We start from the raw sequence: 24,572 nt of genomic DNA, 5'->3' as shown, positions 1-24,572 counted from the left end.
ATCTGGATCATTTCTCTTTGGTTTAGTTTAGTTTAGAGATTCAGCACGGAAACAGGCCCTTCGTCCCACCGAGTCCATGCCGACCAGCAATCCCTGCACATTCACACTACACCACACACACTTGGGATCATTTACATTTATACCACATTAACCTATTAACAAGCCAATTAACCTACAAACCTGTACTTGTGGGAGGAAAATCGAAGATCTCGGAGAAAACCCACGTAGGTCACGGGGAGAACGTACAAACTCCATATAGACAAGCGGCCGTAATCGGGATCAAGCCTACCTGTATGGCAGTAGGTCTACCACTGTGCCACCGTGCTGCCCTTCAGAGGCCAAAGCCTCTCTTTAGCCTTCTCTCTCGATTAGACCCAAGTGCCCTGCTCTTTGTAATCATTTTTAATTATTTGCTTTTATTTTCTCTCTGTGAAACTCATTCTGCATTTACTCTAAATATTTTAGTGGATTGTTGGGATGGGCCGGATGGCAAACCCATTATTTATCATGGCTGGACACTTACATCCAAAATCAAGTTCGACGATGTTGTTGATGCCATCAAAATCCATGCCTTTGTTACATCAGAGTAAGTTTGAAGTGCCATATTATGTATTGTACTAATTATAGTCACTGCACACCAGCTCTATCGTTGCACTGGGCGATAGCTCCATTCATTAAAGCTCGAGACAATTAGACAGTTCTTGGTGCTGAAGATTTTAAATGTTAAATGTGAATCCTGTGTGCTCTCCTTCATGTTTATCGGTGCTGACTAAGCTTCAGTGCACCCCCAGCTTTGTTCTTTATCCGTTTCAGACTTGCATTATTTACAGGTTTGCTTTCATTCTGTGCAATTTCTCACTGAGGAGAATGTTGGCTAGACTGCTGATCCCATTCTGATATTATCCCAGGTGACAGCTGAGATCTAGAACATGAGTTTTGTATTATGAAAAGTGTCTTTGGGAAATGGGTCACATTGGCAGCTTAATAATTATTGCTAGTTGCCTTGTGATTACTCTAATTACTCTGCTTGTGTATCAGGGTAATTGAGTCCAGACCATGAACCCATAACCATTGACTTGGAGGTAAGAATTTCCACTGCTAAGCCAAGCTTGGTACTTACAGTTAATGATGGAACATTGGGTAGGGGTAAGGCACTTAACAGTCTCTCAATGACCAACCAATTTTCCACATAAAATGTTCTCATAACTTTTTTTCCCAGAGTGATGGGCTGGAGAGCATTTGTCACTATCAATATTTGATTACAGTTGGCCATTAATCATGCATCATGGACAATACAGCTCACCCCCTCCATGACACACTGGTCAACCCAAGAGTACCTTCAGCAACAGACTGTTTCCACCAAGATGCAGGACAGAATGTCACAGGAGATCCTTCTTCCCTGTGGCTATCAAACTTGACAACACCACCCCCCCTCTGTTGTGGGGTAGACCAAGACTGACTCCTCCCCACACCCACCTCCTCAAATCTTTGTACATCCCCCAAGCCTTTCCACTCGTCACTTTAATTTAATGTTTCATGTATTTTGTGTTTTTGATGACTGTGGGCAGATCAATTTTCCTCCTAGGATAAATAAAATTCTATCGTATCATATCATAGTTAGAGTTAGGGAACGATGAATGCTTTATTGATTCTGTCATTGGGTTTCAAAGGTATCCAGTCATTCTTTCCATCGAAGAGCACTGTACAATTGAGCAGCAACGACATATGGCCATCAAGTTCAAGGACACCTTTGGGTCAATGCTTATCACCAAACCAATTGAAGCAAATGCAGAACAGTTACCATCCCCAGCACAGCTTACAAACAAAATTATCATCAAGGTGAGAATATCGTACTTGTTATATTTGAACATCTTACAAATTATTACGCATTAACAAGTGCTGGTAAACAGGAGAGTGTAGAAGAGAGTTTTCACAAAAAGATGTTCACAAACTTATCCCAGGCCAGTCATGAGAAACGTGGCCTGTGACCTTGTTGTATTCCATTGAAGTCAATGGAAAGAACTGGAGAGGTAAAATATTATTCAATCATAAAATATAATTCATCCCAGCTCTATCAAGCAGGGATGAATCTCTAAGTAGATATAATTAATCATCTCAAGAGCCTATAAAGGCTGTGCCAGTCATTGCAATATTGTAAGTTGTAAAACTAATGCATGAATTCATCTAAATCATAATCCAATCTAATTCCAAATATTATGTGCGTCAATCATATAACACGCTGTGGCTCAAGCAGATTCCATGCGGGCATCTTGAATGATGCCCCTTCAGCAAATGTTTCTAGGAAGCTAACTTTCAGCTCATTGCACCTCCGCCTGAGCACCTAACATTACATATATTTTTATTTTTAAACGTGTGGCTTGGAAAAGCAAATAGAAAGGAGAAAAGCCTAGGATCCAAGCAGAAGAAACCTGCCCATGGGATGGAGGAAGCTGGTGAGAGAGGGCGGATGGGAGTAAAATAAGTGTGGAGTTAACAAAATTGTAAGCGAAGGAGTTAGAGTTATAGAATTAGACAGCACAGAAACAGGTCCTTCGGCCCACTTTCTCTATGCTGTCCAAAGTGACATTCAGCTAGTCCTATTTGCCAGCTGTTGGTTCTTATCCCCCGAAACCCTTCCTGTCCATATATTGATCCAAATATCTTAAGAAATGTCATCATTGCAAAAAAATGAACCCAGCATGAAAAATTGTACATGGTTCATCTTGCTGTATATGTGATTGAAGTGAAAACGAACCAGCTGATGTTTGTCGTGCATAATATTGAGCACAGAACATAGAACAATAGGGCACAAGAACAGGTTTGTTGGCCCATAGTGTCATAGCTGAACATAATACCAAGTTAATCTCTTCTGTATGCACATGATGAGTATGTGACAAGTAAAATCGATGAAGGAGAGCCAGTGGATGTAGTGTATCTGGGCAAAATTAGTGCACATGGTATTGGGGGCAGGGTACTGACATGGATAGAGAATTGGTTGGCAGACAGGAAACAAAGAGTAGGAATAAACGGGTCCCTGTCAGAATGGCAGGCAGTGGGGAGTGGAGTGCCGCAAGGCTCAGTGCTGGGGCCGCAACTATCTACGATATATATGAATGAATTAGATGATGGGATTAAAAGTAACACTAGCAAATTTTCAGATGCAGGATGCTAGGAGGTTGCAGGGTGACTTGGACAGGTGAGTGAGTGAGCAGATGTATGGCAGATACAGTATAATGTAGATAAATGTGAGGTCATCCACTTTGGCGCAAGAACAAGGAGGCAGATTATTATTCCAATGGTGTCAGATTAGGAAAAAGGGAAGTGCAACGAGACCTGGGTGTCCTTGTCCACCAGTCATTGAAAGTAAACATGCAGGTATAGCAGGCAGTGAAGAAAGTTGGCCTTCATAATGAGACGATTTGAGTAAAGAGGTCCTTCTGCAGTTGTACAGCGCCCTGGTGAGACCACATCTGGAGTGTTGTGTGAAGTTTTGGTCTCCTAATTTGAGGAAGGACATCCTTGCTATTGAGGCAGTGCAGCGTAGGTTCACGAGGTGTTACCTCCTCAAAAAAACGTAATCAAGATAGTTGGGCATAACCTGCCGTTAACAAAGCCATGCTGACTGTCTTTAATTATTCAATTCCAAATGCAAGTTAAGTCCTTATAATCTCTGCCAATATTTTTTATTTCTTCCATTATTCGTCCCATGAAACAACTGCATGCAGTTAACCAGACCTGTAGATCTTTGTGAAGGAAGGAACTGCAGATGCTGGTTTACACCGAAGATAGGCATAAAATGCTGGAATAACTCAGCTGGATAGGCAGCATCTCTGGAGAGAAGGTTGGGTGACCTTTCATAGGCCAAGACCCTTCTTCAGACTGAGAGTCCGGGGAAGGGGGAAAATAGAGATATGGAAGGGTACAATGAGCATGTAAGGTGTGAAAAGGACAGATCAAAGCAGACGGTGATCAAGGAAATGTACAATGGTTCATTGTTGGCGGAAGGGAAGGTGACAACGAGGCTTACAAAGAGTAATATTAATCAGGCGGACACTTAAAATAGGGGGGGGGAGGGATGGAGAGAGAGGGATACTTGAAGTCAGAGAAATCATTATTCATGCCGCTGGGTTGTAAGCTGCCCAACCGAAATATGAGCTGCTGCTCCTCCAATTTACGTTTGGACTCTCTCTGACAGTGGAGGAGGCCCAGGACAGAAAGGTCAGTATGGGAATGGGAGGGGGAGTTAAAGTGTTTAGAAACTGGGAGATTGGGTGGGCCCAGGTCAACTGAATGGAAGTGTTCAGCAAAATGATCGCCGAGTCTGCGCTTGGTCTCGGCGATATATAGGATCCCACACCTGGAACAACGGATACAGTAGATGAGGTTGGAGGAGGTGTCCTTGGATAGAGTTGAGAGAGGTATAGGGACAGGTGTTGCATCTCCTGCGGTTGCAGGGGAAGGTACCTGGGGAGGGGGTGGTTCGGGTGGGAAGGCATGAGTTGACCAGGGAGTTGCGGAGGGAACGGTCTCTGCGAAAAGGGATGGAGATGGGAAGATGTGGCTAGTGGTGGGATCCCGTTGGAGGTGGCGGAAATGTCAGAGGATTATGTGCCGTATGCGACGGCTGATGGGGTGGAAGGTGAGGACGAGAGGGACTCTGTTCCTGTTGCGACTGGGGAGGGGGAGCAAGGGCAGAGCTGCGGGGTACCGAGGAGACACATGTGAGGGCCTCATCTATAATGAAAGAGGGGAACCCCCGTTCCCTAAAAAATAAGGATATCTTGGATGTCCTGATGAGGAACACTTCATCTGGGGCGCATATACAGTATGGCATAGACAGAGGAATTGGGAGTAAGGCATAGAGTCTTTGCAAGCGTCAGGGTGGCAAGAAGTGTAGCCTATATAGCTGTGGGAGTCAGTAGGTTTATAATAGACGTCAGTTGATACTCTATCTCCTGCAATAGAGAGGGTGAGATCAAGAAAGGGAAGGGAGATGTCAGAGATGGTTCAAGTGAATTTGAGTGCAGGATGGAAAGTGGTGGTGAAGTTAAAGTCCATGAGTTCTGCATGGGTGCAGGAGGTAGCACCAATGCAGCCGTCAATGTAGCGGAGATAGAGTTCAGGGATAGGGCCAGTGTACGCCTGGAACAATGATTGTTCGATGTACCCTCCAAAGAAGCAGGCATAGATGGGGGCCATGAGAGTGCCCATGGCTACAACTTCTTTGGAGGAAGTTGAAGGTGTCAAAGGAGAAGTTGTAGTGAGTACGGACCACCTCCGCTGGGTAGAGTATAGTGTATTTGGAGGGAAATTGGCAGGTTCTGCGGTTGAGGAAGAAACAGATGGCACTAAGGCCTTCCCGGTGAGAGATGGTGTAGAGTGACTGAACATTCATAGTAAAGATGAGGGAGCGGGGGCCTGGAAAACAGGAGTCATTGAAGAGACGAAGGGTGTGTGAAGTATCTTGGGCATACTGTAGGTCGGGAGGGATTGGACTGGGAGGGGATAGAAGATGTAGTCATTTATAGCCATTTATCAGATTGGCAGCCGGCTACACTCATTGTGAAATATCTGCCACTTTTTCAGCACAAAAAACTGGATACCCAGCAAGAGAACCTCTCTTCCACTGTATACACCAGCTTCAAGGAGCTTGAAAAGAAATCTGGATTTCTCTATATTTTGGATCCAATTGATTTGGTAAGAATGCGAGTATCAATGTTCCTGATTTCTTTAGTGCCATGGATTAGATTTATGCAGGGGTTTGACAGGATGCGTATAGGGGGGATATTTCCTCATGGAATAATCTAGGGTCATTTCAGATAAAGATGAGTTTAACTGACATCTTCCTGAGGGTTGAGAGTCTTCTGTACTCTTGCTCTAAGGTTGGTAGTAGCAGAGTCTGTTATGGCAGTGGGAGACAGATTCTGAATAAGGGTGGCACAGTGGCCTTTATAATCGAGTGAGCCTTACGGCGCCAGAGCCCCAGGTTCGATGCTGACCTTGGGTGCTGTCTGTGCGGAGTTTGCACATTCTCCCCGTGACCGTGGTGGGTTTTCTCTGGGTGCTCCGGTTTCCTTCCACACTCCAAACACATTCAGCTTTGTAGCTTTGTTGCTTTCGGTAAAATAGTAAAATCGGTTGGTGCGAACTTGGGTGGCCAAAGGGCCTGTTTCCGCGCTGTATCTCTAAAGCCTGAAGTGCAGGCAAAGGGGAATGCTGTGAAGAATATAATCAGATCAGCACTGATTTTTATCAAATAATGAAAAGGCTGCATGGATGAACAGCTGTTGCTGTGCCTAATTCAGTTTGAATATGGTTAACCTTATCAAAGAAAGTAAATTTTAGCAATCCTGGCAAAGATGTGTTAAAATATTACTATTTTTGAAAGATGTTCAGTAAAAAATATGTAAATATTGACTGTCTGAGAAAAATGCTATGAAGCAATCATGGCAGTTCATGATATCAGCTTATGATGGTGTTTAAACAGTAGCAGATCTGAAGCTAATTCTAATGTAGGAATGAAACTAAACCACCTGACTGAGCTTGTGCAAGACCAGCCCATTTTATCCAACACGTCCTTCACACGAACAGGCCTGACTCCTGTCGCACATTTGAATTAGTTGTCAGGGGAACTATATTTAAAATGGTTTCCTAAGGGGATTTCTCATATTAAATGTAGATCACCCCACTCACTCGATTATAAAGCAACAACTTTCATTACAGAGCTCTGCACCTATCTTCAGATCTCTGTATTTCTGGGTTTTTTAATATATGCCTGAAAATCTTGGCACTAAGTCCCACACTCGCGCTGTATTAGTGACATTTAACCATTACGGGGTTTTCCAAAGTATTTTGAATTCTGCTTTATTTCTTTTCACAGAAATGGTACAAACATTATTGTGTGATCGTAGATGGCAAGCTGTATTTTGCAGAGTCAAGTGACGATGATAATGAATTCACAAAAACATCATGCCAGGTTCAGTTTGACATACTTATTCCTTTATTTCCCTTTCCTCCTTTGTTCATTCCTTTGCTCGCTGCTGTGAATTCTATCAGGTTTAATTTCTGTTGGTTTATTCTAACTTTCCATGGATATTCAAGGAATAAGACTGAAATCTGCAAGTCCTCACAAGTTATAGGCGTAGAATTAGTCCAGTCGCCCATCGAGTCTACTCCGCCATTCAATCATGGCTGATCTCTGCCTCCTAATCCTATTTTCCTGGCCTCCCTCCATAACCCATTCACACCAGTTCCAATCAAGAATTTGTCTAACTCTGCCTTAAAAATATTCACTGATTTGGCCTCCACAGCCCTCTGTGGCAATGAGTTCCACAGATTAACTACCTTCTGACTAAAGAAGTTCCTCCTCACCTCCTTTCTAAATGAGTGCCCTTTAATTCTGAGGCTATGACCTGTGGTCCTAGACTCTCCCACCAGTGAGTGGAAGGATCCCTTCCACATCCCCTCTATCTGTGCCTTTCATTATTCTGTAAGTTTCAATGAGGACCCCCCTCAACCTTTTCAACTCCAGCGAGTGGAGGCCCAGTGCTGTCAAACGCTCATCATTTGTTAACCCACTCATTCCTGTAATCATTCGTGTAAACCTCCTCTGGACCCTCTGTGGAGCCAGCACATCCATCCTCAGATATGGGGCCCAAATTTGCTTACAGTACTCCATCCTTCTACGCTTCTGCATTTAGATTCTTTCATCAACCAGCCCCTAACGTTTCCAACTTTATTGGGCAGTTTTTCATTGCCACTGTTGCTGTCCTTGTTAGTTTATACCACTGCATTAACTGCATGTCACTTCTGTCATGGTGTCCACTATATTCTACTGCAGCCTATGATCTCACATAGAATCAACCAAGCAGCTTTATGTTGCATGATCCAAATCTTAGTCCAATTAACATTGCCTTCCTTCCTTCAGCCTCCCTTCCTACCTGAGTAACCTGTGCTGTATGCAGTTACTCTGTGCTGCATTGAAGGGGGTTTACTTAATTTCTTTGAAAGACCCGCTCATTGCTTTCACTACAGCCCTATAATCATAGAATCATACAGTGTGGAAACAGGCCCTTCGGCCCAGGTTGTCCATGCTGACCCCATCTACACTAATCCCACCAGCCAGCGCTAGGCCCATATGTCCCTGAACATTTGCTATCTATGTACCTGTCCAAACGTCGTTTAGATGGTGTTCATTTGTAATCTTTTACGAAGAGTAAGGGTGTCAAAGGTCACGGGCAGACGAATGAGATTGAGAGGAAAAACTATATCCGCCACAATTGTGTCAGAAGCAGGTGGAGCTGACCCAATGGGTCAAATATCATCATTCTGATCCAATGTTGTGTGAAATCTTCCTTGATACATGATCCATATCCCTCGATTCCCTGCACATCTATATGGCTTTTAAATGGCACAATCGTATCTGCCTCCATCACCATTCCTGGCAGCACATTACTGGCCCCCACCACTATGTGTGTGAAAAAACAACTTGCCCCACACATGGTTGATCTTTCACCTCACTGACACTTTTATGCACGAACCGCTTATCCTTTCACTTGCTTGAAATCGGAAATCTGTCAGTCTCTGCCTGAACATATTCAGTGACTGAATCTCCGCAGTCACGATGAGCCGGGAATTCCAAACATTTATTATTCTCGAGGTGAAAAACTCACCTCAGGCTTAAATAGCTGATCTTTTTCATAAGACTGTGACCCCTAGTTCTATCCTCTTTAAGACTGACGTCCTCATTCTCAACAACAACAACAACAATGTTTGTGACATCTTCAGATTTACTAATCATATCTTAAAATCATTCATGTAAAAGGCAGGACTATAGAGGCTAAAGCACTAATACTTGTTGTACAACATGGGCATTACAAAACAGCCCTCTGCTATCATCTCCGTTGTCAGGAGAGAGTTAGAAAGCAGGAACAGGGTACTGATTCTGGATGATCAGCCATGACAATAAAGCATTCTGATTCTGATCATATTGAATGGTGGTTCTGGCTCGAAGGGCCGAATGGCCTACTCCTCCACCTATTTTCTGTTTCTATGTCTCTAAACCAATTTTGGATGCAGTTTTCCAACATGTCCCAGTTTTGTAGGTTATAATCTTTTACGTGAAGCCGTGTCAAATGCCATAGTGAAGTGCAGGAAGACCACATGAATTGCACTGTCCTCATCAATATATTACCTCTTCAAAAAATTCAATCAATTTGGTCAGCCAGGATCACCCTTATAGAAGCCATTCCAACTACCTTTGTTTAATTTCTGCATTTCTAATTTAGATTAATCATGTCCCTCGTGGTATTTTCCAATATGTTCCCTGCTTACTTACAAGTCTGCAGTTATAGAAACATAGAAAATTGGTGCAGGAATAGGCCATTTGGCCCTTTGAGCCAGCACTGCCATTCAATTTGATCATGGCTGATCATCCAGCATCAGTACCCCGTTCCTGCTTTCTACCCATATCCCTTGATTCAGTTAGCCCTCAGAGCTGTATCCAACTCTGTCTTGAATGCATCCAATGAATTGCCCCCCACTGCCTTCTGTGGCAGAGAATTCCACGGATTCACAACTCTCTGGGTGAAAAAGTTTTTTGTCATCTCAGTCCTAAACAGCCACCCCTTATTCTTAAACGGTGATCCCTGGTTCTGGACTCCCCCAGCATTGTGCACATTTTTCCTGCATCTAGCCTGTTTTATATGATTCTATAAGATCCCTCTCATCCTTCAAAATTCCAGTGAATCTTGCTTAACTCTGCTCTTCATCAATAAAGACACCATATCTGTTGTTTTCCGGTGATCTGGCACATTACCCTCATCCAGCAAAAATGTCACTATCTCCTAGAGAATCCCAACAACTTGTCTCCCATAACGGCCAGAGCTATATCTTAACAGGTCGTGTGATTTTATCCACCTCTAGCCCAATAAGTCACCTGAATACCTCCACCTTTGTAATGCTAATATGTTCACGATTTTCACTGACCACCCCATCACTCAATTCTCCTGCCACAGAGTTCTTTTCCTTAGGGAATACTGATCAAAAGATTTGCTCTCCTCAGAAGAAGGACTCTGACCCAAAACATTGCCTGCCATTTCCCTCCACAAACACTGCCCGGAACCACTGAGTTCCACCAGCAGTTCATTTTCCGCTCAAGGTTCCACCATCTACAGTCAACTGTGTCCCCATTCTTCCTATCTTCCTGAGCTAGCAAAATCAGAGCTACAGTCCCTCCATAATGTTTGGGACAAAGACCCATCATTTATTTATTTGCCTCTGTACTCCACAATTTGTAATAGAGAAAACCACATATGGTTAAAATACACATTGTCAGATTTTATTAAAGGCCATTTTTACACATTTTGGTTTCACCATGTAGAAATTACAGCTGTGTTTATACATAGTCCTCCCATTTCAGGGCACCATAATGTTAGGGACACATGCCTTCACAGGCATTTGAAATTGCTCAGGTGTGTTTAATTGCCTCCTTAATGCAGGTATAAGAGAGCTTTCAGCACTTTCGAGTCTTTCCTACAGTCTTTCCATCACCTTTGGAAACTTTTATTGCTGTTTAATCAACATGAGGACCAAAGTTGTGCCAATGAAAGTCAAATAAGCCATTATGAGACTGAGAAACAAGAATAAAACCGTTAGAGACATCAGCCAAATATTAGGCTTTCCAAAATCAACTGTTTGGAACATCATTAAGAAGAAAGAGAGCACTGGTGAGCTTACTAATCGCAAAGGGACAGGCAGGCCAAGGAAGACCTCCATAGCTGATGACAGAAGAATTCTTTCTATAATTAAGAAAAAAACCCAAACACCTGTCCAACAGATCAGAATCACTCTTCAGGAGTCAATTGTGGATTTGTCAATGACCACTGTCCGCAGAAAACTTCATGAACAGAAATACAGAGGCCACACTGCAAGATGCAAACCACTGATTAGCTGCAAAAATAGGATGGCCAGGTTACAGTTTGCCAAGAAGTACTTAAAGAGCAACCACAGTTCTGGAAAAAGGTCTTGTGGACAGATGAGACGAAGATTAACTTGCATCAGAGTGATGGCAAGAGCAAAGTATGGAGGAGAGAAGGAACTGCCCAAGATCCCAAGCGTACCACCTTGTCTGTTGAAACATGGTGGTGGGAGGGTTATGGCCTGGGCATGTATGGCTGCTGAAGGTCCTGGCTCACTTATCTTTGTTGATGGTACAACTGCTGATGGTAGTAGCATAATGAATTGTGAAGTGTGTAGACACATCCTATCTTCTCAAGTTCAAACAAATGCCTCAAATCTCATTGGCCGGCGGTTCATTCTACAGCAAGACAATTATCCCAAACATACTGCTAAAGCAACAAAGGAGTTTTTCAAAGCTAAAAAATGGTCAATTCTTGAGTGGCCAAGTCAATCACCTGATCTGAACCCAATTGAGTGTTCCTTTTATATGCTGAAGAGAAAACTGAAGAGGACTAGCCCACCAAAACAAGCATAAGCTGGATGGCGGAGCATCACCAGAGAAGACACCCAGCAAATAGTGATGTCCATGAATCGCAGACTTCAAGCAGTCAATCCATGCAAAGGAAATGCAACAAACTACTAAACACGACTACTTTCATTTACATGACATTGCTGTGTCCCAAACATTATGGTGCCCTGAAATGGGGAGTCTATGTATAAACACTGCTGTAATTTCTGCATGGTGAAACCAAAAGGTATAAAAATGGCCTTTAATAAAATCTGACAGTGTGACAAATCTAACCACATGTGCTTTTTTCTATTACAAATCTCAAATTGTGGAGTACAGAGGCAAATAAATAAATAATGGGTCTTTGTCCCAAATATTATTGAGGGCTCTGTATACACAATATTCCAGGGCCTTATATAATTCCAGTAAGACAGCTTTACTCTTAAGGACACAAAGTGCTGGAGTAATTCAGCAGGTCGAGCAGTATCCTTGGAGAATATAGATGTGACGTTTTGGTTCCCGACCCGAATCGTCACCCATCCATGTGCTCCAGGGATGCAGCCTGATCCGCTGAGAGTTTTCCAGCACTTTGTGCCCTTCTTTGTAAACCTGCATCTGCAGTTCCTTGTTTCGACAGCTTTGCTTTTAGATTCACTCATGTTCTCATTTACTCTTTCACTGTCATTTTTGTACATTCCCTTTCGTCATCATTGAAAACATTAGCGGCGCAGTGCTGCTGGTTTCCGACGGGCATTTCCCTTTGGTGTGACTCTTGGGTCATTATATCCTGTAAAAAAAATAAACAATTACGCTTTTTTTCTTTTTAGGAAACTGATAATATGTATCGTCACTTTAATGAGAAGTGGTTTCATGGGAAGATGGGCAAGGATGGCAAACAGAGAGCCGAGAAGCTGCTGCAGGAGGTTTGTGCAGAAACAACAGGACGAGACGGGACGTTTCTGGTCCGTGAGAGTGATACCTTCAACGGAGTCTTCACGCTGTCATTTTGGTATAGCTGATCTCTTTTATTAAACCTTCATACCAAATATTCCTCAGTCCGGATTATTAATTTCTTTAAAAAAAACTGTTTTATTGCTAGCTGCGGAATTATTTGGAGAAAGATTAAAAAAAAAATAAAGATAAAAAATTATTAAACGGTAAAACATCTATTAAAAGGTAAACTCTTTTCACTTCTCCTTTGGAATTTGTTGCCATAAGATAATAAATAACTTTCAGAAGTCCAACGTTAATTACAAAAAACAAGCCATTAATATCCTTTAAGGAACTTGAACATAACAAACTGTGTTGAGGCAACTCACAGTAACAGTGCTCATACTGTAGGTTTGTAAGTCATAGGAGCAAAATTAGAAATTGTTGTGCCCATCGAGTCTACTCTGCCATCATGGCTGATCTATCTTTCACTATATAAGTTACTCTGATATAGTGCATGATAACAGAACCACATTAGAGCAGTCACACTCTTGGTCAGTAACTAATGCTGGCAGCTTTAAATGATGTGAAGAATGTCATGTTCAAAAATAAAATGAGAGTAACTGAAGAGCAGCACGGTGGCGCAGTGATAGAGTTGCTGCCTTACAGCACCAGAGGCTGATGCTGTCTGTACGCAGTTTGTACTTTATCCCCCATGATCAGGTGGGTTTTCTCCGGGGGCGCCGTTTCTTCCCATACTCCAAAGACATACAGGTTTGTAGGTTAATTGTCTTTGGTAATAGTTGTAAATTGTCCCTATTGTGTAGGATGGTGCTAATGTACGGGGATCGCTGGTGGGAGAGGACAGTGGGCCGAAGGGCCTGTTTCCATACTGTTTCTCGAAACTAAACTAAACTTAATTACCACGGGTGTCGGGTTATAGAATAGAATAGAATAGTTTCTTTATTGTCATTGTAACATGAACCATGTACAACGAAATATAAAAATGTCAGCCAGTCAGTGCACCATTCAAACATTTCTAAAAGCTAACGATACATACAAGGTAAAATATTAAAAGAAAAACAACTAAATATGGAGAGAAGGCAGGAAATTTGGTTTGAGAGGGAAAGATAGATCAGCCATGATGGAATGGCAGAGTAGACATGATGGCCTAATTCTGCTCCTATAACTTATGAACTTAAACTGTAACTCTATTGAACAGTAAATAATAAATTAACACTTGGATTCTGTTCTTTATGTGTTTCTCAAACCAGGAGGAATGGAAGAGTTCAGCACTGCCGTATTCGCACGTCCACAGACGCAGAGACCACAAAATATTTCCTGACCGATAATTTAACTTTCAACAATATTTATGATCTGGTGCAATACTATCAGACTGCGCCTTTACGATGCATTGAATTTGAACTATGTTTAACTGAAGCTGTACCCTGCCCAAATCCTCATGAATTTCAGGAGTAAGTGTACCATCAGAAATCTTATGCAGTCAAATCTGTCTAGAGCATAGAGAACTTGCATCATAAACATCTAGCATGTTATTGTATTGTGGTCTTCTAACAGCAGTGGATAGGAACATAGAAAATAGGTGCAGGAGTAGGCCATTCGACCCTTCGAGCGAGCACTGCCATTCAATATGATTGTGGCTGATCATCCAGAATCAGTACCTCATTCCTGCTTTTTCCCCCAATATCCCTTGATTCCGTTAGCCCTAGAAGCTAAATCTCATTCTCTCTTGAAAACATCCAGTGAATTGGCCTCCACTGTCTTCTGTAGCAGAGAATTCCACAGATTCACAACTCTCTGGGTGAAAATGTTTTTCCTCGTCTCAGTCCTAAATGGCCTACCCCTTGTTCTTAAACTGTGACCATTGGTTCTGGACTCCCAAAAACATTGGGAACGTTTTTCCTGTCTGTCCAATCCCTTAATAATTTTATGTTTCTATAAGAATCCCTCTCATCCTTCTAAATTCCAGTGCATGCAGTGGATGCAGATTAAGGATAAACTGAGTTATTAATTGGATGTTGTTGACTCAAATGGATAGTGTTAACCGGTCTTTGTTTTCAATGACTTATTTTTTTAACTTTCTATTAATAAAGAATGGAAATAGTTCTTTCTTCACATAGCTAGTAATTTCCATGAGTGAGATTGCTTATTCAGTGCCCAGTTTTTGGCAAGTTCTACAGCCTTATAAGGAACTAAATTTAAACCTTGGTGTTTTAAGTATTTTTTGATCAAGCTAGGAGAAAGGAAGATTTACATCGTATCTGTTAAACGCAGGCTAGAATAATGATTGGTGTCCAGTCCAAAATGATTGCCTTTTATTGTTTGACAATAAAACATCTGCAGCACAACAGACTGCAGATGCTTAAATCGTGCGCAAAACACAAAATACCAGAGAAACTCAGCGGATCAGGTAGCATCTTTGGAGGGATTGGACAGGCGACGTTTCGGGTTCGGCTGAAGAAGGGTCCCGACCCGAAGTGTCGCCTGTCCATTCCCTCCCCAGATGTTGTCTGATCCACTGAGTTCCTCCAACATTTTTTTGTTTTGCTCCTTGTCTGTTTGAGCAGTAATGGAGACTAGGGTTCTTAGTAACCTGAACGCTGCAATTCTCCATGTGGTTTGAGAGCACCGTGTGACTGAGCTCAGAAGGGAATGCATGTTGTGGGGGGAAGAATTAGGTGTGCAAGCGACTCAGTCTACCCAGTGGAGCTGAGTGCAAGTGAGGCTCCACTGAGTGCATGGGATGTTTGTCTGGGAGGGGAACCTAACATTGGTTCGCTTCTCCTTTCATTTACTTGACGCATTTTGCAGCCACAGTGTTGGTGTTATCATTCCCGTGCCTTGAAATGCCTGCTGTACATATGCAACTCACAGTAGCAAACATGAGGGGAGGAATGGCAGGAATGACTGTTGCCCTGTAGGATTTAAGGTGTTAGGCCTTAATCTTCAGGCATTGCTTTCCTCAGTCAGTCAAAGTCTGGGCTGGTGCATTGAGGGCAAATGTCATCAGTGTCTGCCTTCACTGAGGTAAAAAGTCTTCCACTGTTTCCATTGTCTCATTATGGATCTTTTTTGACAAAAGGCGGACTTGTACAGGTTGAAAGATGCATCTCGCTTGGTCCAATGTGGGCAGTGACTTGGCCTCTGAACACTAGCACAGTCTATGTATTTCAGCTTGATCACTAAGGTCAGGCACAGTGGCGCAACAGTAAAGTTGCTGCATTATGGCGCCAGAGACCTGGGTTCGATCCTGACTACGGATGCTGCCCGTATAGAGTTTATACATTTTCCCAGTGACCACGTGGGCTTTCTCTTGGTGATCCAGTTCCCTGCCACACCCCGGAGATGTCCAGGTTTGTAGGCTATTGGGCTTTGGTAAAATTGTAAATTGTCCCTCGTGTGTGGGATAGTTCTCGTGAGCGCCGTCATCACTGGTCGCCGTGGGCCGAAGGGCTTGTTCTGCACTGTATCTCTAAAGTGAAGTCTAAAGTCAGGCTGATCTTGGTTCTGGAGTTTAGATGTTGCAGATTCAGCAGTTTCCCGTTAGTTTCTCTATTCCAACAATTAGCAGCCTGGTGGGAAAGACTGAGAAAAGTTGCGAAACCGGCCAGTTGATACCCACGAAATAGGTCCCAGAGATAAACGACCATTGCTCAATGCACTGAATCACGGGGATCAAAAATGGAAAGGTGTACATTTTTTTCATGTCCAGATGGTATTATAAAAACCTATGTCGAGGAGAAGCCGAGGACATGCTGATGAGGATCCCGCGAGACGGGGCGTTTCTGGTTCGAAAGCGAGATGAGCCCAATTCATACGCCATTACCTTCAGGTGAGAGAACTAACCATTCCTCAATAGATTTTAATTTTAAAAGTATCCGTGGTGCTATCAAAAAACGTTAAAATTGTGTCTCACCCCAGGGCTGAGGGTAAGGTTAAGCATTGCCGCATTAACTATGAAGATGGAAAGTACATTCTAGGGACGTCAGCAGAGTTCGACAGCCTCGTGGAGCTGATCAGTTACCACAAAAAGCAGGCATTATATAGAAAAATGAAACTCCGATATCCAGTCACGGAAAAGGTGCTTGAGCGATACAACATGGTAAGTGGTTTATTTATTTTGTTAACAGTACTTTGTCTATCTATGTACTATATTGTCGCCGATATGTTTCCTTCCTCAGGCGAGAAAGTGAAAAATTAATTTCCTAACCCCTGGGGTTAACTGTCTGTCTCTTGCCTCAGATCACCATTATTCAAGATAATTGAGTGCTTTGACTCATATAATTTGATCGTCTCTTCTAAGTGGGTCCATCTATAAGGTTGTCAGGTTGTCCACTTTTTTGGAAACCTGATTTAAATATCAACTAATTAACGCAACAAATATTTACAAGAGACACAGAATACTGAGTTTTAAATTTAGTTTAAATTAGTTTAGAGATACAGCACGGAAACAGGCCCTTCGGCCCACCGAGTCCACACGGACCAATGTTCCGTGCACACTAACACTAGTGACAATTTACATTTAAACCAAGTCAATTAACCTACAAACCTATACGTCCTTGGAGTGTGTGAGAAAAACGGGTGACACCGTCAGTGATGGCAACCTCGCCAACAGTCTGTCTGTCTTTTCGTCTTTTTTAGTGTGTTTTAAAACTATGTGTTAATGTTCTCTGGTTTGTTTTATGTGGGGGGTGGGGGAGGGGGTCGGGGGAAACTTTTTTTCACTGTCATACCTTGCCGGAGATGCGATTGTTTTCCGGATCGTATCTCCAGTCGCTCTGCGGCCTAACATCATGGAGCTGGCGGCCTTGCTTGCGACTGACTTTGAACCCCACCACGGGGATGTGGAGTTACCATCGTAGCCTACGATCCCTTGCCTGGGATCGACACTCCAACCGCGGCATGCGGATTTCGAATCGAGGAGCTCGCAGTCTCGGGTAGAGACTGATGTCGGGAAGCTCCAAAGTCGCAGAAGGTTCGACTAGCCCCGACCCGGGCTGATCGCCTGGTGCGGGGGAGCTGAGATTCCCCCCCGATGCGGGAGCTTGATCACCCCGATGTGGAGGGCTTGATCGCCGGTTGTGAGAGCCAAATCGCCCCGACAACGGAAGATTCGAGTGCCCTGACCGCGGGATAAGAAAGAAAGGAAAATGATTGAATTTTTTTGCCTTCCATCACCGTGAGGAATGTGGGGGAGTCACTGTGGTGGATGTTCATGTTAAACATTTATTTGGGTGTCTTGTTGCTCTTTATTGGAATGACTGTAGGGCAAATCAAATTCCTCGAATATTACAAAACATACATGTTTAAAAAGTACAATTATTATTATGATTATCCCGGACAAAACCTACGCAGGTCATGGGAAGAACGTACAAACTCCGTACAGATAAGCACCCACAGTCGGGATCGAACCCGGGTCTCTAGCGCTGCAAGGCAGCAACATCATGCTGCCACATTATTGAATACTGAATGCTCAAAACTGAATGAGGATCTCCAATCTGAATGAATTTGTCATTTATACGGTAGCATTTATTATCCACGCTAGTTTGCCCTTGAGAAGGTGTTGGTAGGCAGCTTAATTGTCCATTTCCAGTGCTGCTCTAGAGGGAGGTCCAAGATTGTGGCCCAATGATGATGAAGGAACCAGCATTGTATTTCCACGTTAGGAGAGTATATGATGCACCGGGCAATCTGCAGGCAGCCCTTTGTCTTCTAACTGGCAGAGAATGAGGGTTTATTGTTTACAATTGATCTTGAGATCTTGCATTTTGCCAAAAGGGGGATTTTTAGTTTTCCCCTTAATTCCCAAGACTCATGTAAAACTAAGAAGTTGAAATGAAGAACTGCAGATGCTGTTTTCAAAGTACTGGAGTAACTCAGTGGGTCAGGCATTATCTCCTGAAAAAAAGGATGGGTGGCGTTTTGGGTCGAGTCCCTTCTATGGACTGAAAGTAGGGGGTTGGGGGGTGGTGACCTAAAATTAAGCCTAGCTCTTTTGACGTTTAATACCAGCAGTAAATTGTGGACTTCCTCCAGCAAATACAGTATTTTCTACTAAGGCCATTGGCATTGTCACTGGCAGGTGTAGGTTAGCCCATAAATCCTGTTGTGGATTCAGACTGAGTGGCCCTTCAGCTATTTGTCAAGGCAGGTTAAATCACAACATGCTTTTTGATTATTCAACACATTATTGATCGAGTAGGAAGGCCTCTACAGAATGGCCCTGAAACCACACTCATAACAATCTTCTACATTCAGCATAATCACAGTTTGCTTTGCTTTCAGCAAAAAGACTACGGCAGTCTCTATGGTATAAATTACGTGGATCCAAATGAACTTGCACCTTCTAAGGTAGGAGTCTGAAATTGACTTGTCTTGTGCTTAATGTAATGTTAACAAAATATCATTAATAGACAGGAATAGGAAATTTGAAGTGAAATTCTAGATCCAATGGTAAATTAAGTGAATGCAAGTAAATATCTGTGATGGACTGGGCTGTGATCCGCAGGCCAACATCGCTATAATCCGAATGAAATAAACCCTATTTGAGGAGAAAGGTTTCCTCTGTTGACTTTTAAGTGATAAAATTGTCGGTGTGTGGTTCTTATCTGTTAACTATAAATACAAACACCTTCACTGTGATTTTATTTAGTTTTAACCATTTCTTTCTCAATCTGTAGGGTTCGGTAAAAGCTCTGTACCAATATAAAAGCCAACAACAAGATGAACTCACTTTTCCCAGAGGTGGCATTATCCACAATGTCAAAAAACAAGATCAAGGATGGTAAGGATTCTTGTTCTGCAATTAGTACATGAATTGGTCATGGAAATCTGGAGTGATTAGATTAGGCTCACACTGTGAAAAGGGACGCATTCATTGTTATTAGTGAGTCTGAGAAAGAAAGGTTGAGAAGCTTCAACATTGTGTCCTACAAAGTGGGCGTAGCGGTAGAGCTACTGCCTTACAGCGCCAGAGACCCGGGTTCAATCCTGACCGTGGGTGCTTGTCAGTACGGAGTTTGCACGTTCTCCCTGTGACCTGTTGTGGGCTATCGCTGAGATTTTCGGTTTCCTCCCACACTCCAAAGACGCACAGGTTCGTAGGTTAATTGATTTGGTATAAATTTAAATAGTCCCCAATGTGTCAAAGTGTTAGTGCTTGGGGATGCAGACTCAGCAGGCCAAACGGCCTGTTTCGTGCTGTATCACCAAACTAAACTAAATTAAACTAAACATCCTAAGGCTAATAATGAGAACAGCATATCCATAAAGGCAAAACATCTGGTGCTTCAGTGCTCTAATGTAACCATTACTCCTTTCAGACATTGCAAATTTCTCCGTCTTAATTTCTTATTCAGCCCACACTGATTATCACAAATATCCACCTCCACAAGTCTGTGAAGATTCTCCAAATCCCATACAGCCCACGTCACCTGGTGGATAATATTTCTCTCTGAAAGACAACTCAGATACAATCCCTGAAGTTGCTGCTACATTCTTTCTTAAGATTTTTATTCTTCTTGCCCAATTTCCCTGTATTTTCCAGCATGTATTTCCTTGTTCAGGTGTGGCGTGTCCTGTTGTTGTGCTGCAGGGTAAAACATTATCCCCTGTGTGGGTGTGCGTGCTAAGCGTTGGAAGTGGAAGTGACTGCACGTTGCACTTCACTCTTTGAATTATGCCCTGTTGTCTTCAATGGATTTAGCTTAGTTTAGGTTAGTTCAGTTTAGAGATACAGCATGGAAACTGGCCCTTCGGCCCACCGAGTCAATGCCGACCATCATCACCCGTTCACACTAGTTCTATATTATCCCATTTTCACATTGACTCCCAACACACCTGAGGTCGTTTACAGAGGTCAATTAACCTGCAAACCTGCAGCACGTCTTTGAGATGTGGAAGGAATCCGGAGCACCCGCAGGAAATCCGCGCAATCACAGGAAGAACTTGCAAACTCCACACAGACAGCACCCGAGGTCAGGATCGAACCCGGGTCTCCGGCGCTGCATCATTTTGACCCCCAAATAATATTTCTTAATTTCTCTCATTTTCATATTCCTTGCCCTTCACTCCTTCAAGGGCATTCAATGCTCTTTCGGACCAACTCCCACCATTACATCAGGTGTAACGTTACCCTCCCCTCACTATCTGTTTGTGGCTGAGAAGGTCAGGTTGCCTCTTTGTGTAGGTGTGCCTGGCTTGGAAGAGTTTGTTCCTGATTTTTCTTTTCTATCTGCATGGAATTGTGCAGGCCATGGTTAGAACGTCGATCCCAGGCAAGGGATTGGCTCCGATGGTAGGTCCACATCCCCGATGTGGGGCCCAAAGTCAGTCCCAAGCAAGGCCGCCAGCTCCATGATGTTAGGCCGCAGAGCGACCGGAGATACGATCCGGAAAACAATCGCATCTCCGGCAAGATAATAGATTGAAATAAAGTTTCCCCCGATCCCCTCCACCACCCCCCACATAAAACAAGCCAGAGAACATTAACACATACCTTTAAAACACACTAAAAATAACAAAAGAAAGACGAAAAGACAGACAGACTGTTGGCGAGGCTGCCATCGTGCGGTGCCCCCTGAATTATGAACACAAGCTCCCACACCACAGGCAGATAGAAATTTAGACTTTAGAAATACAGCGTGAAAACAGGCCCACCAGCTCACTGTGTCCCCACTGGCCAATGATCACCCGTACACTAGCACTATCCTACACACTAGCGACATTTTTGGAATGTTTTTAGAATGTAATTAACCTACAAACCTGACGTGTTTTGAGTGTGGGAAGAAACCGGGGCACCCAGAGAAAACCCACGTCATCACAGGGAGAACGTACAAACTCCATACAGACGGCGCACATAGTTTTGATCGAACCTAGATCCCTGGCGCTGTAAGGCAGCAACTCTACCGCTGCGCCACTGTGCCGTCCCCCATGTTGTAGTAACATTTGTAGAAGCAATGCTGGGTAAGGGATAAATATTTTGTCCAGAACAACATTTCGGACTGGAGGCCTGTGACTGAAGGATCGGTGCTGGGTCCGTTGCAGTTTGTGATTTACATCAACGATATGGATGAGAACGTACAAGACGTGAGCAGATAACACCAAAGTAGGTGATATTATCGATAGTAAAGATGGTTATGAAAGGTTACACAGGAACCTGATCAATTATGCAAGAAGGCAGAGGATTGGTTAATGGAGTTATATCAGATAAATGTGAAATGTTGCATTTTGGGAAGTCTAACCAGGGCAGGGCCTTCACAGTAATGCCAGGGTTCTGGGGTGTGTCATAGAGCAGAGGGATCTAAGTTCAGAGTTCAGATACATATTCCCTTGAAAGAACTGTCACTACACCTCCTCCCTCTGTCCAGCGACCCCGATAGTCCTGGAGAAACTCAGCAGGTGCAGCAGATGATTAGATGCTGCTGTACCCGCTGAGTTTCTCCAGCATTTTTGTCTACCTTCGATTATCCAGCATCTGTAGTTCCTTCTTAAACACCCCGATAGTCCTTTCAGGTTAGGCCGAGATTCACCTGCACCTCCTCCAACCTCATCTACTGTATCCGTTGTTCAAGATGTGGACTCGTACATCGGCGAGACCAAATGCAGACTGGGCGATCGTGTTTCGCTCAGCCCGCCTGAACCTACCTGGTCTCCTGGTTGCCAAAAACTTTAATTCTCCTTCCCATTCCTACACATACCTTTCTGTCTTAGTTCTCCTCTATTGTCAGAGTGAGGAACAGCACCATATATTTTGCTTGGGCAGCTTACAGCAAAGTGGTGTGAATATTGAATTCTGTCCCATCAGGTAGCCTGGCATTCCCTCTCTCTCTATCCCTCCCCCACCCAAATCGCACTAGCTTCTCGTTTTCACCCAACAAACAGCTAACATTGGCCTGTTTCCTTTATCATCATTACTTTTTTGCATATCTTTCATTCTTTGTTCTTTATCTCTCCACATCACCGTCTACATCTCTCGTTTCCCTTATCCCTAACCAGTCTGAAGAAGGGACTTGACCCGAAGCGTCACTCATTCCTTCTCTCCAGAGATGCTGCCTGTCCTGCTGAGTTACTCCAGTTTTTTGTGTCTATCCTTGAAAATAACTTCAGGGGTAGATAAGGTGGTCAAGAAGGCTTTTGCACATTGGCCTTCAACAGTCAGGATCTTGAGCATAGATGTTGGGTTGTTATGTTATGAGTGTACAAAGTGCTGGTGAGGCCACAGTTGGAGTATTGCGTTCAGTTTTGATCAACCAATTACGAATCTCTTCCGAGGCTCAGTTGGTAGTGTTTTTGCAATGGAATTAATGGATTGTGGCTTTAACTTCCACCATGGACATTGGAGTACAAAAATCAAGACAAACTCCTCAATCCAGTAGTCTCTCCAGATTGTAGAACTGGTTTCTGGATTATCAATAATAGAATAATTTTGCTTCGTTAATCCACCTCAATTTAGCAGCACAGAAGGATGACTGCAGAATATAGGGCCACCATCGATTGATGCTCCGGCACCTCCTTTAATCTGCACAAATTCATGAGAGTGCACTTGAAATCACTCCCCCCACCCCCCGAAAATGTTGCGCCTGGGCCGGGTAGGGCGGGACGATCTCGACCTTATCTGGATTTCCACGCTGAATGGCGGGTGGAATTTGCTCCCTGCGGGCTCTCACCGGGCCGAAGCGGGAAGATCCATTCCCATAGCCAACCTCCGAGGCCCACGTTGCCGGTATCTTGGCCCCTCGGCGGCCTAGGTGGACCGTTCCTGTGCCATTGGAATTCTCTCTATTGGTCTGGAATAAAGGGATAATCCAGAAAGGAATACTCCAAAATCAAGGATGCCAGAATCGATGGTGGGCCTGTATTTGCTTTACTTCATCTCAGGATTCCCAATGTACTTCTAGTTCTCATGTTTAGGATTTCTATAATTCTATGTACTGTGTACATTTAGGTGGAAGGGGGACTATGGAGATCAAATACAAAAATACTTCCCATCCAACTACGTTGAAGAAATTGCTGCTGAAATTCAAGAAGATATTGGCAGCCAGGTATGTTTTGTTTGACTTAATTTTTATTTGACAATCTTAAAAACTGGACCTTAATGTATTCAGCTGCACTACAGGTGCTCCCCGATTTACGATGCTTCGACTTGCGATATTTCGACTTTACGATCGGCAAACGCTTGACAATGGCAGCGAGCCGCACGTCACTTCCGGTCACGTGATCGCAATTTATCAAACGCGTTTTCGACTTGCGATATTTTTGGTTTACGATGGGTTTATCGGAACGTAACCCCATCGTAGGTCGAGGAGCAGCTGTATTCTAATTATGTACGTATATCAAAGCACCTCCTTGTAAAGAATCTTTCTTAAAGTTATGTTTCCATCCCTGATAGTTTTCCCATCAGGACTGTGTGTATCTATATATATGAGTGTGTATGTACATATATGTATGTGTGTGTATATGTATGTGTGTATATATTCGTGTATATATGTGCGTTTGTATAGATGTGTGTGTGCATAGAGATATATATACATATATATATATATATATATATATATGTGTAGATATAGATTTTAAGTTAATAATGGTCTCAAATTAATTCTAACTAGTTTGCAGATCTCTCCACTGTGCTTATTCCTATTTTTATTTTATTGTTCAGATAACAGAAGATAATCCACTAGGAGTATTTTGCATAGGAATCGTGGAACTGGCTAACTGTTCTGTTGGTATGTATGGACTGTCCTCTGATCTACACAATGTGATTATTTAGATTGTCTTGATTTCACTTGTTCTGATGAGATTGAAGTGCAGTTCACACATGCAACGCTACACTAAACATTGGAATTATACTTACTTTCACAACAGTTAAGCAGACAAATGGGATGCACGAGATGGCCTTTGTATTCACGATCCAACCTAAAGTTCCTGTGGATGCTCCACCACTGGACATTGCTACTGAATCATTGGAAGATTTGTTTTCATGGTACCATGAAGTGGTACAAAATTCTCAGAAGATATATGTACAGGTATGTCTCTGCCAAAATATTTATTTAAAATTAAAGAAAACTATAAATTAAGTATGACACAAAATGCTGGAGTAACTCGGCGGGTCAGGCAGCATCTCTGGAGAAAAGGGATGGGTGATGTTTCAGGTCGA

General features: G+C 43.1%; 1 protein-coding gene across 1 annotated transcript in view; it reads left to right on the top strand.

Moving 5' to 3' along the window:
* plcg2 (phospholipase C, gamma 2) overlaps nt 1-24,572 on the top strand; it is a 192,054-nt gene that overhangs the window by 136,208 nt on the left and 31,274 nt on the right. Inside the window, exons 12-24 of the mRNA XM_055648937.1 lie at nt 466-586; nt 1,671-1,839; nt 5,587-5,697; nt 6,881-6,976; nt 12,295-12,476; nt 13,672-13,872; nt 16,131-16,250; nt 16,340-16,520; nt 18,704-18,769; nt 19,099-19,202; nt 23,364-23,460; nt 24,075-24,141; nt 24,281-24,441. Coding sequence (XP_055504912.1) covers nt 466-586; nt 1,671-1,839; nt 5,587-5,697; nt 6,881-6,976; nt 12,295-12,476; nt 13,672-13,872; nt 16,131-16,250; nt 16,340-16,520; nt 18,704-18,769; nt 19,099-19,202; nt 23,364-23,460; nt 24,075-24,141; nt 24,281-24,441 — 1,676 coding nt within the window. The remainder of the gene's footprint in view (nt 1-465; nt 587-1,670; nt 1,840-5,586; nt 5,698-6,880; nt 6,977-12,294; nt 12,477-13,671; nt 13,873-16,130; nt 16,251-16,339; nt 16,521-18,703; nt 18,770-19,098; nt 19,203-23,363; nt 23,461-24,074; nt 24,142-24,280; nt 24,442-24,572) is intronic.

This window comes from Leucoraja erinacea, chromosome 17 (genome assembly GCF_028641065.1).
Source record: "Leucoraja erinacea ecotype New England chromosome 17, Leri_hhj_1, whole genome shotgun sequence".
Lineage (NCBI taxonomy): Eukaryota > Metazoa > Chordata > Chondrichthyes > Rajiformes > Rajidae > Leucoraja > Leucoraja erinaceus.
This window is presented reverse-complemented; position numbering and strand designations above follow the sequence as displayed.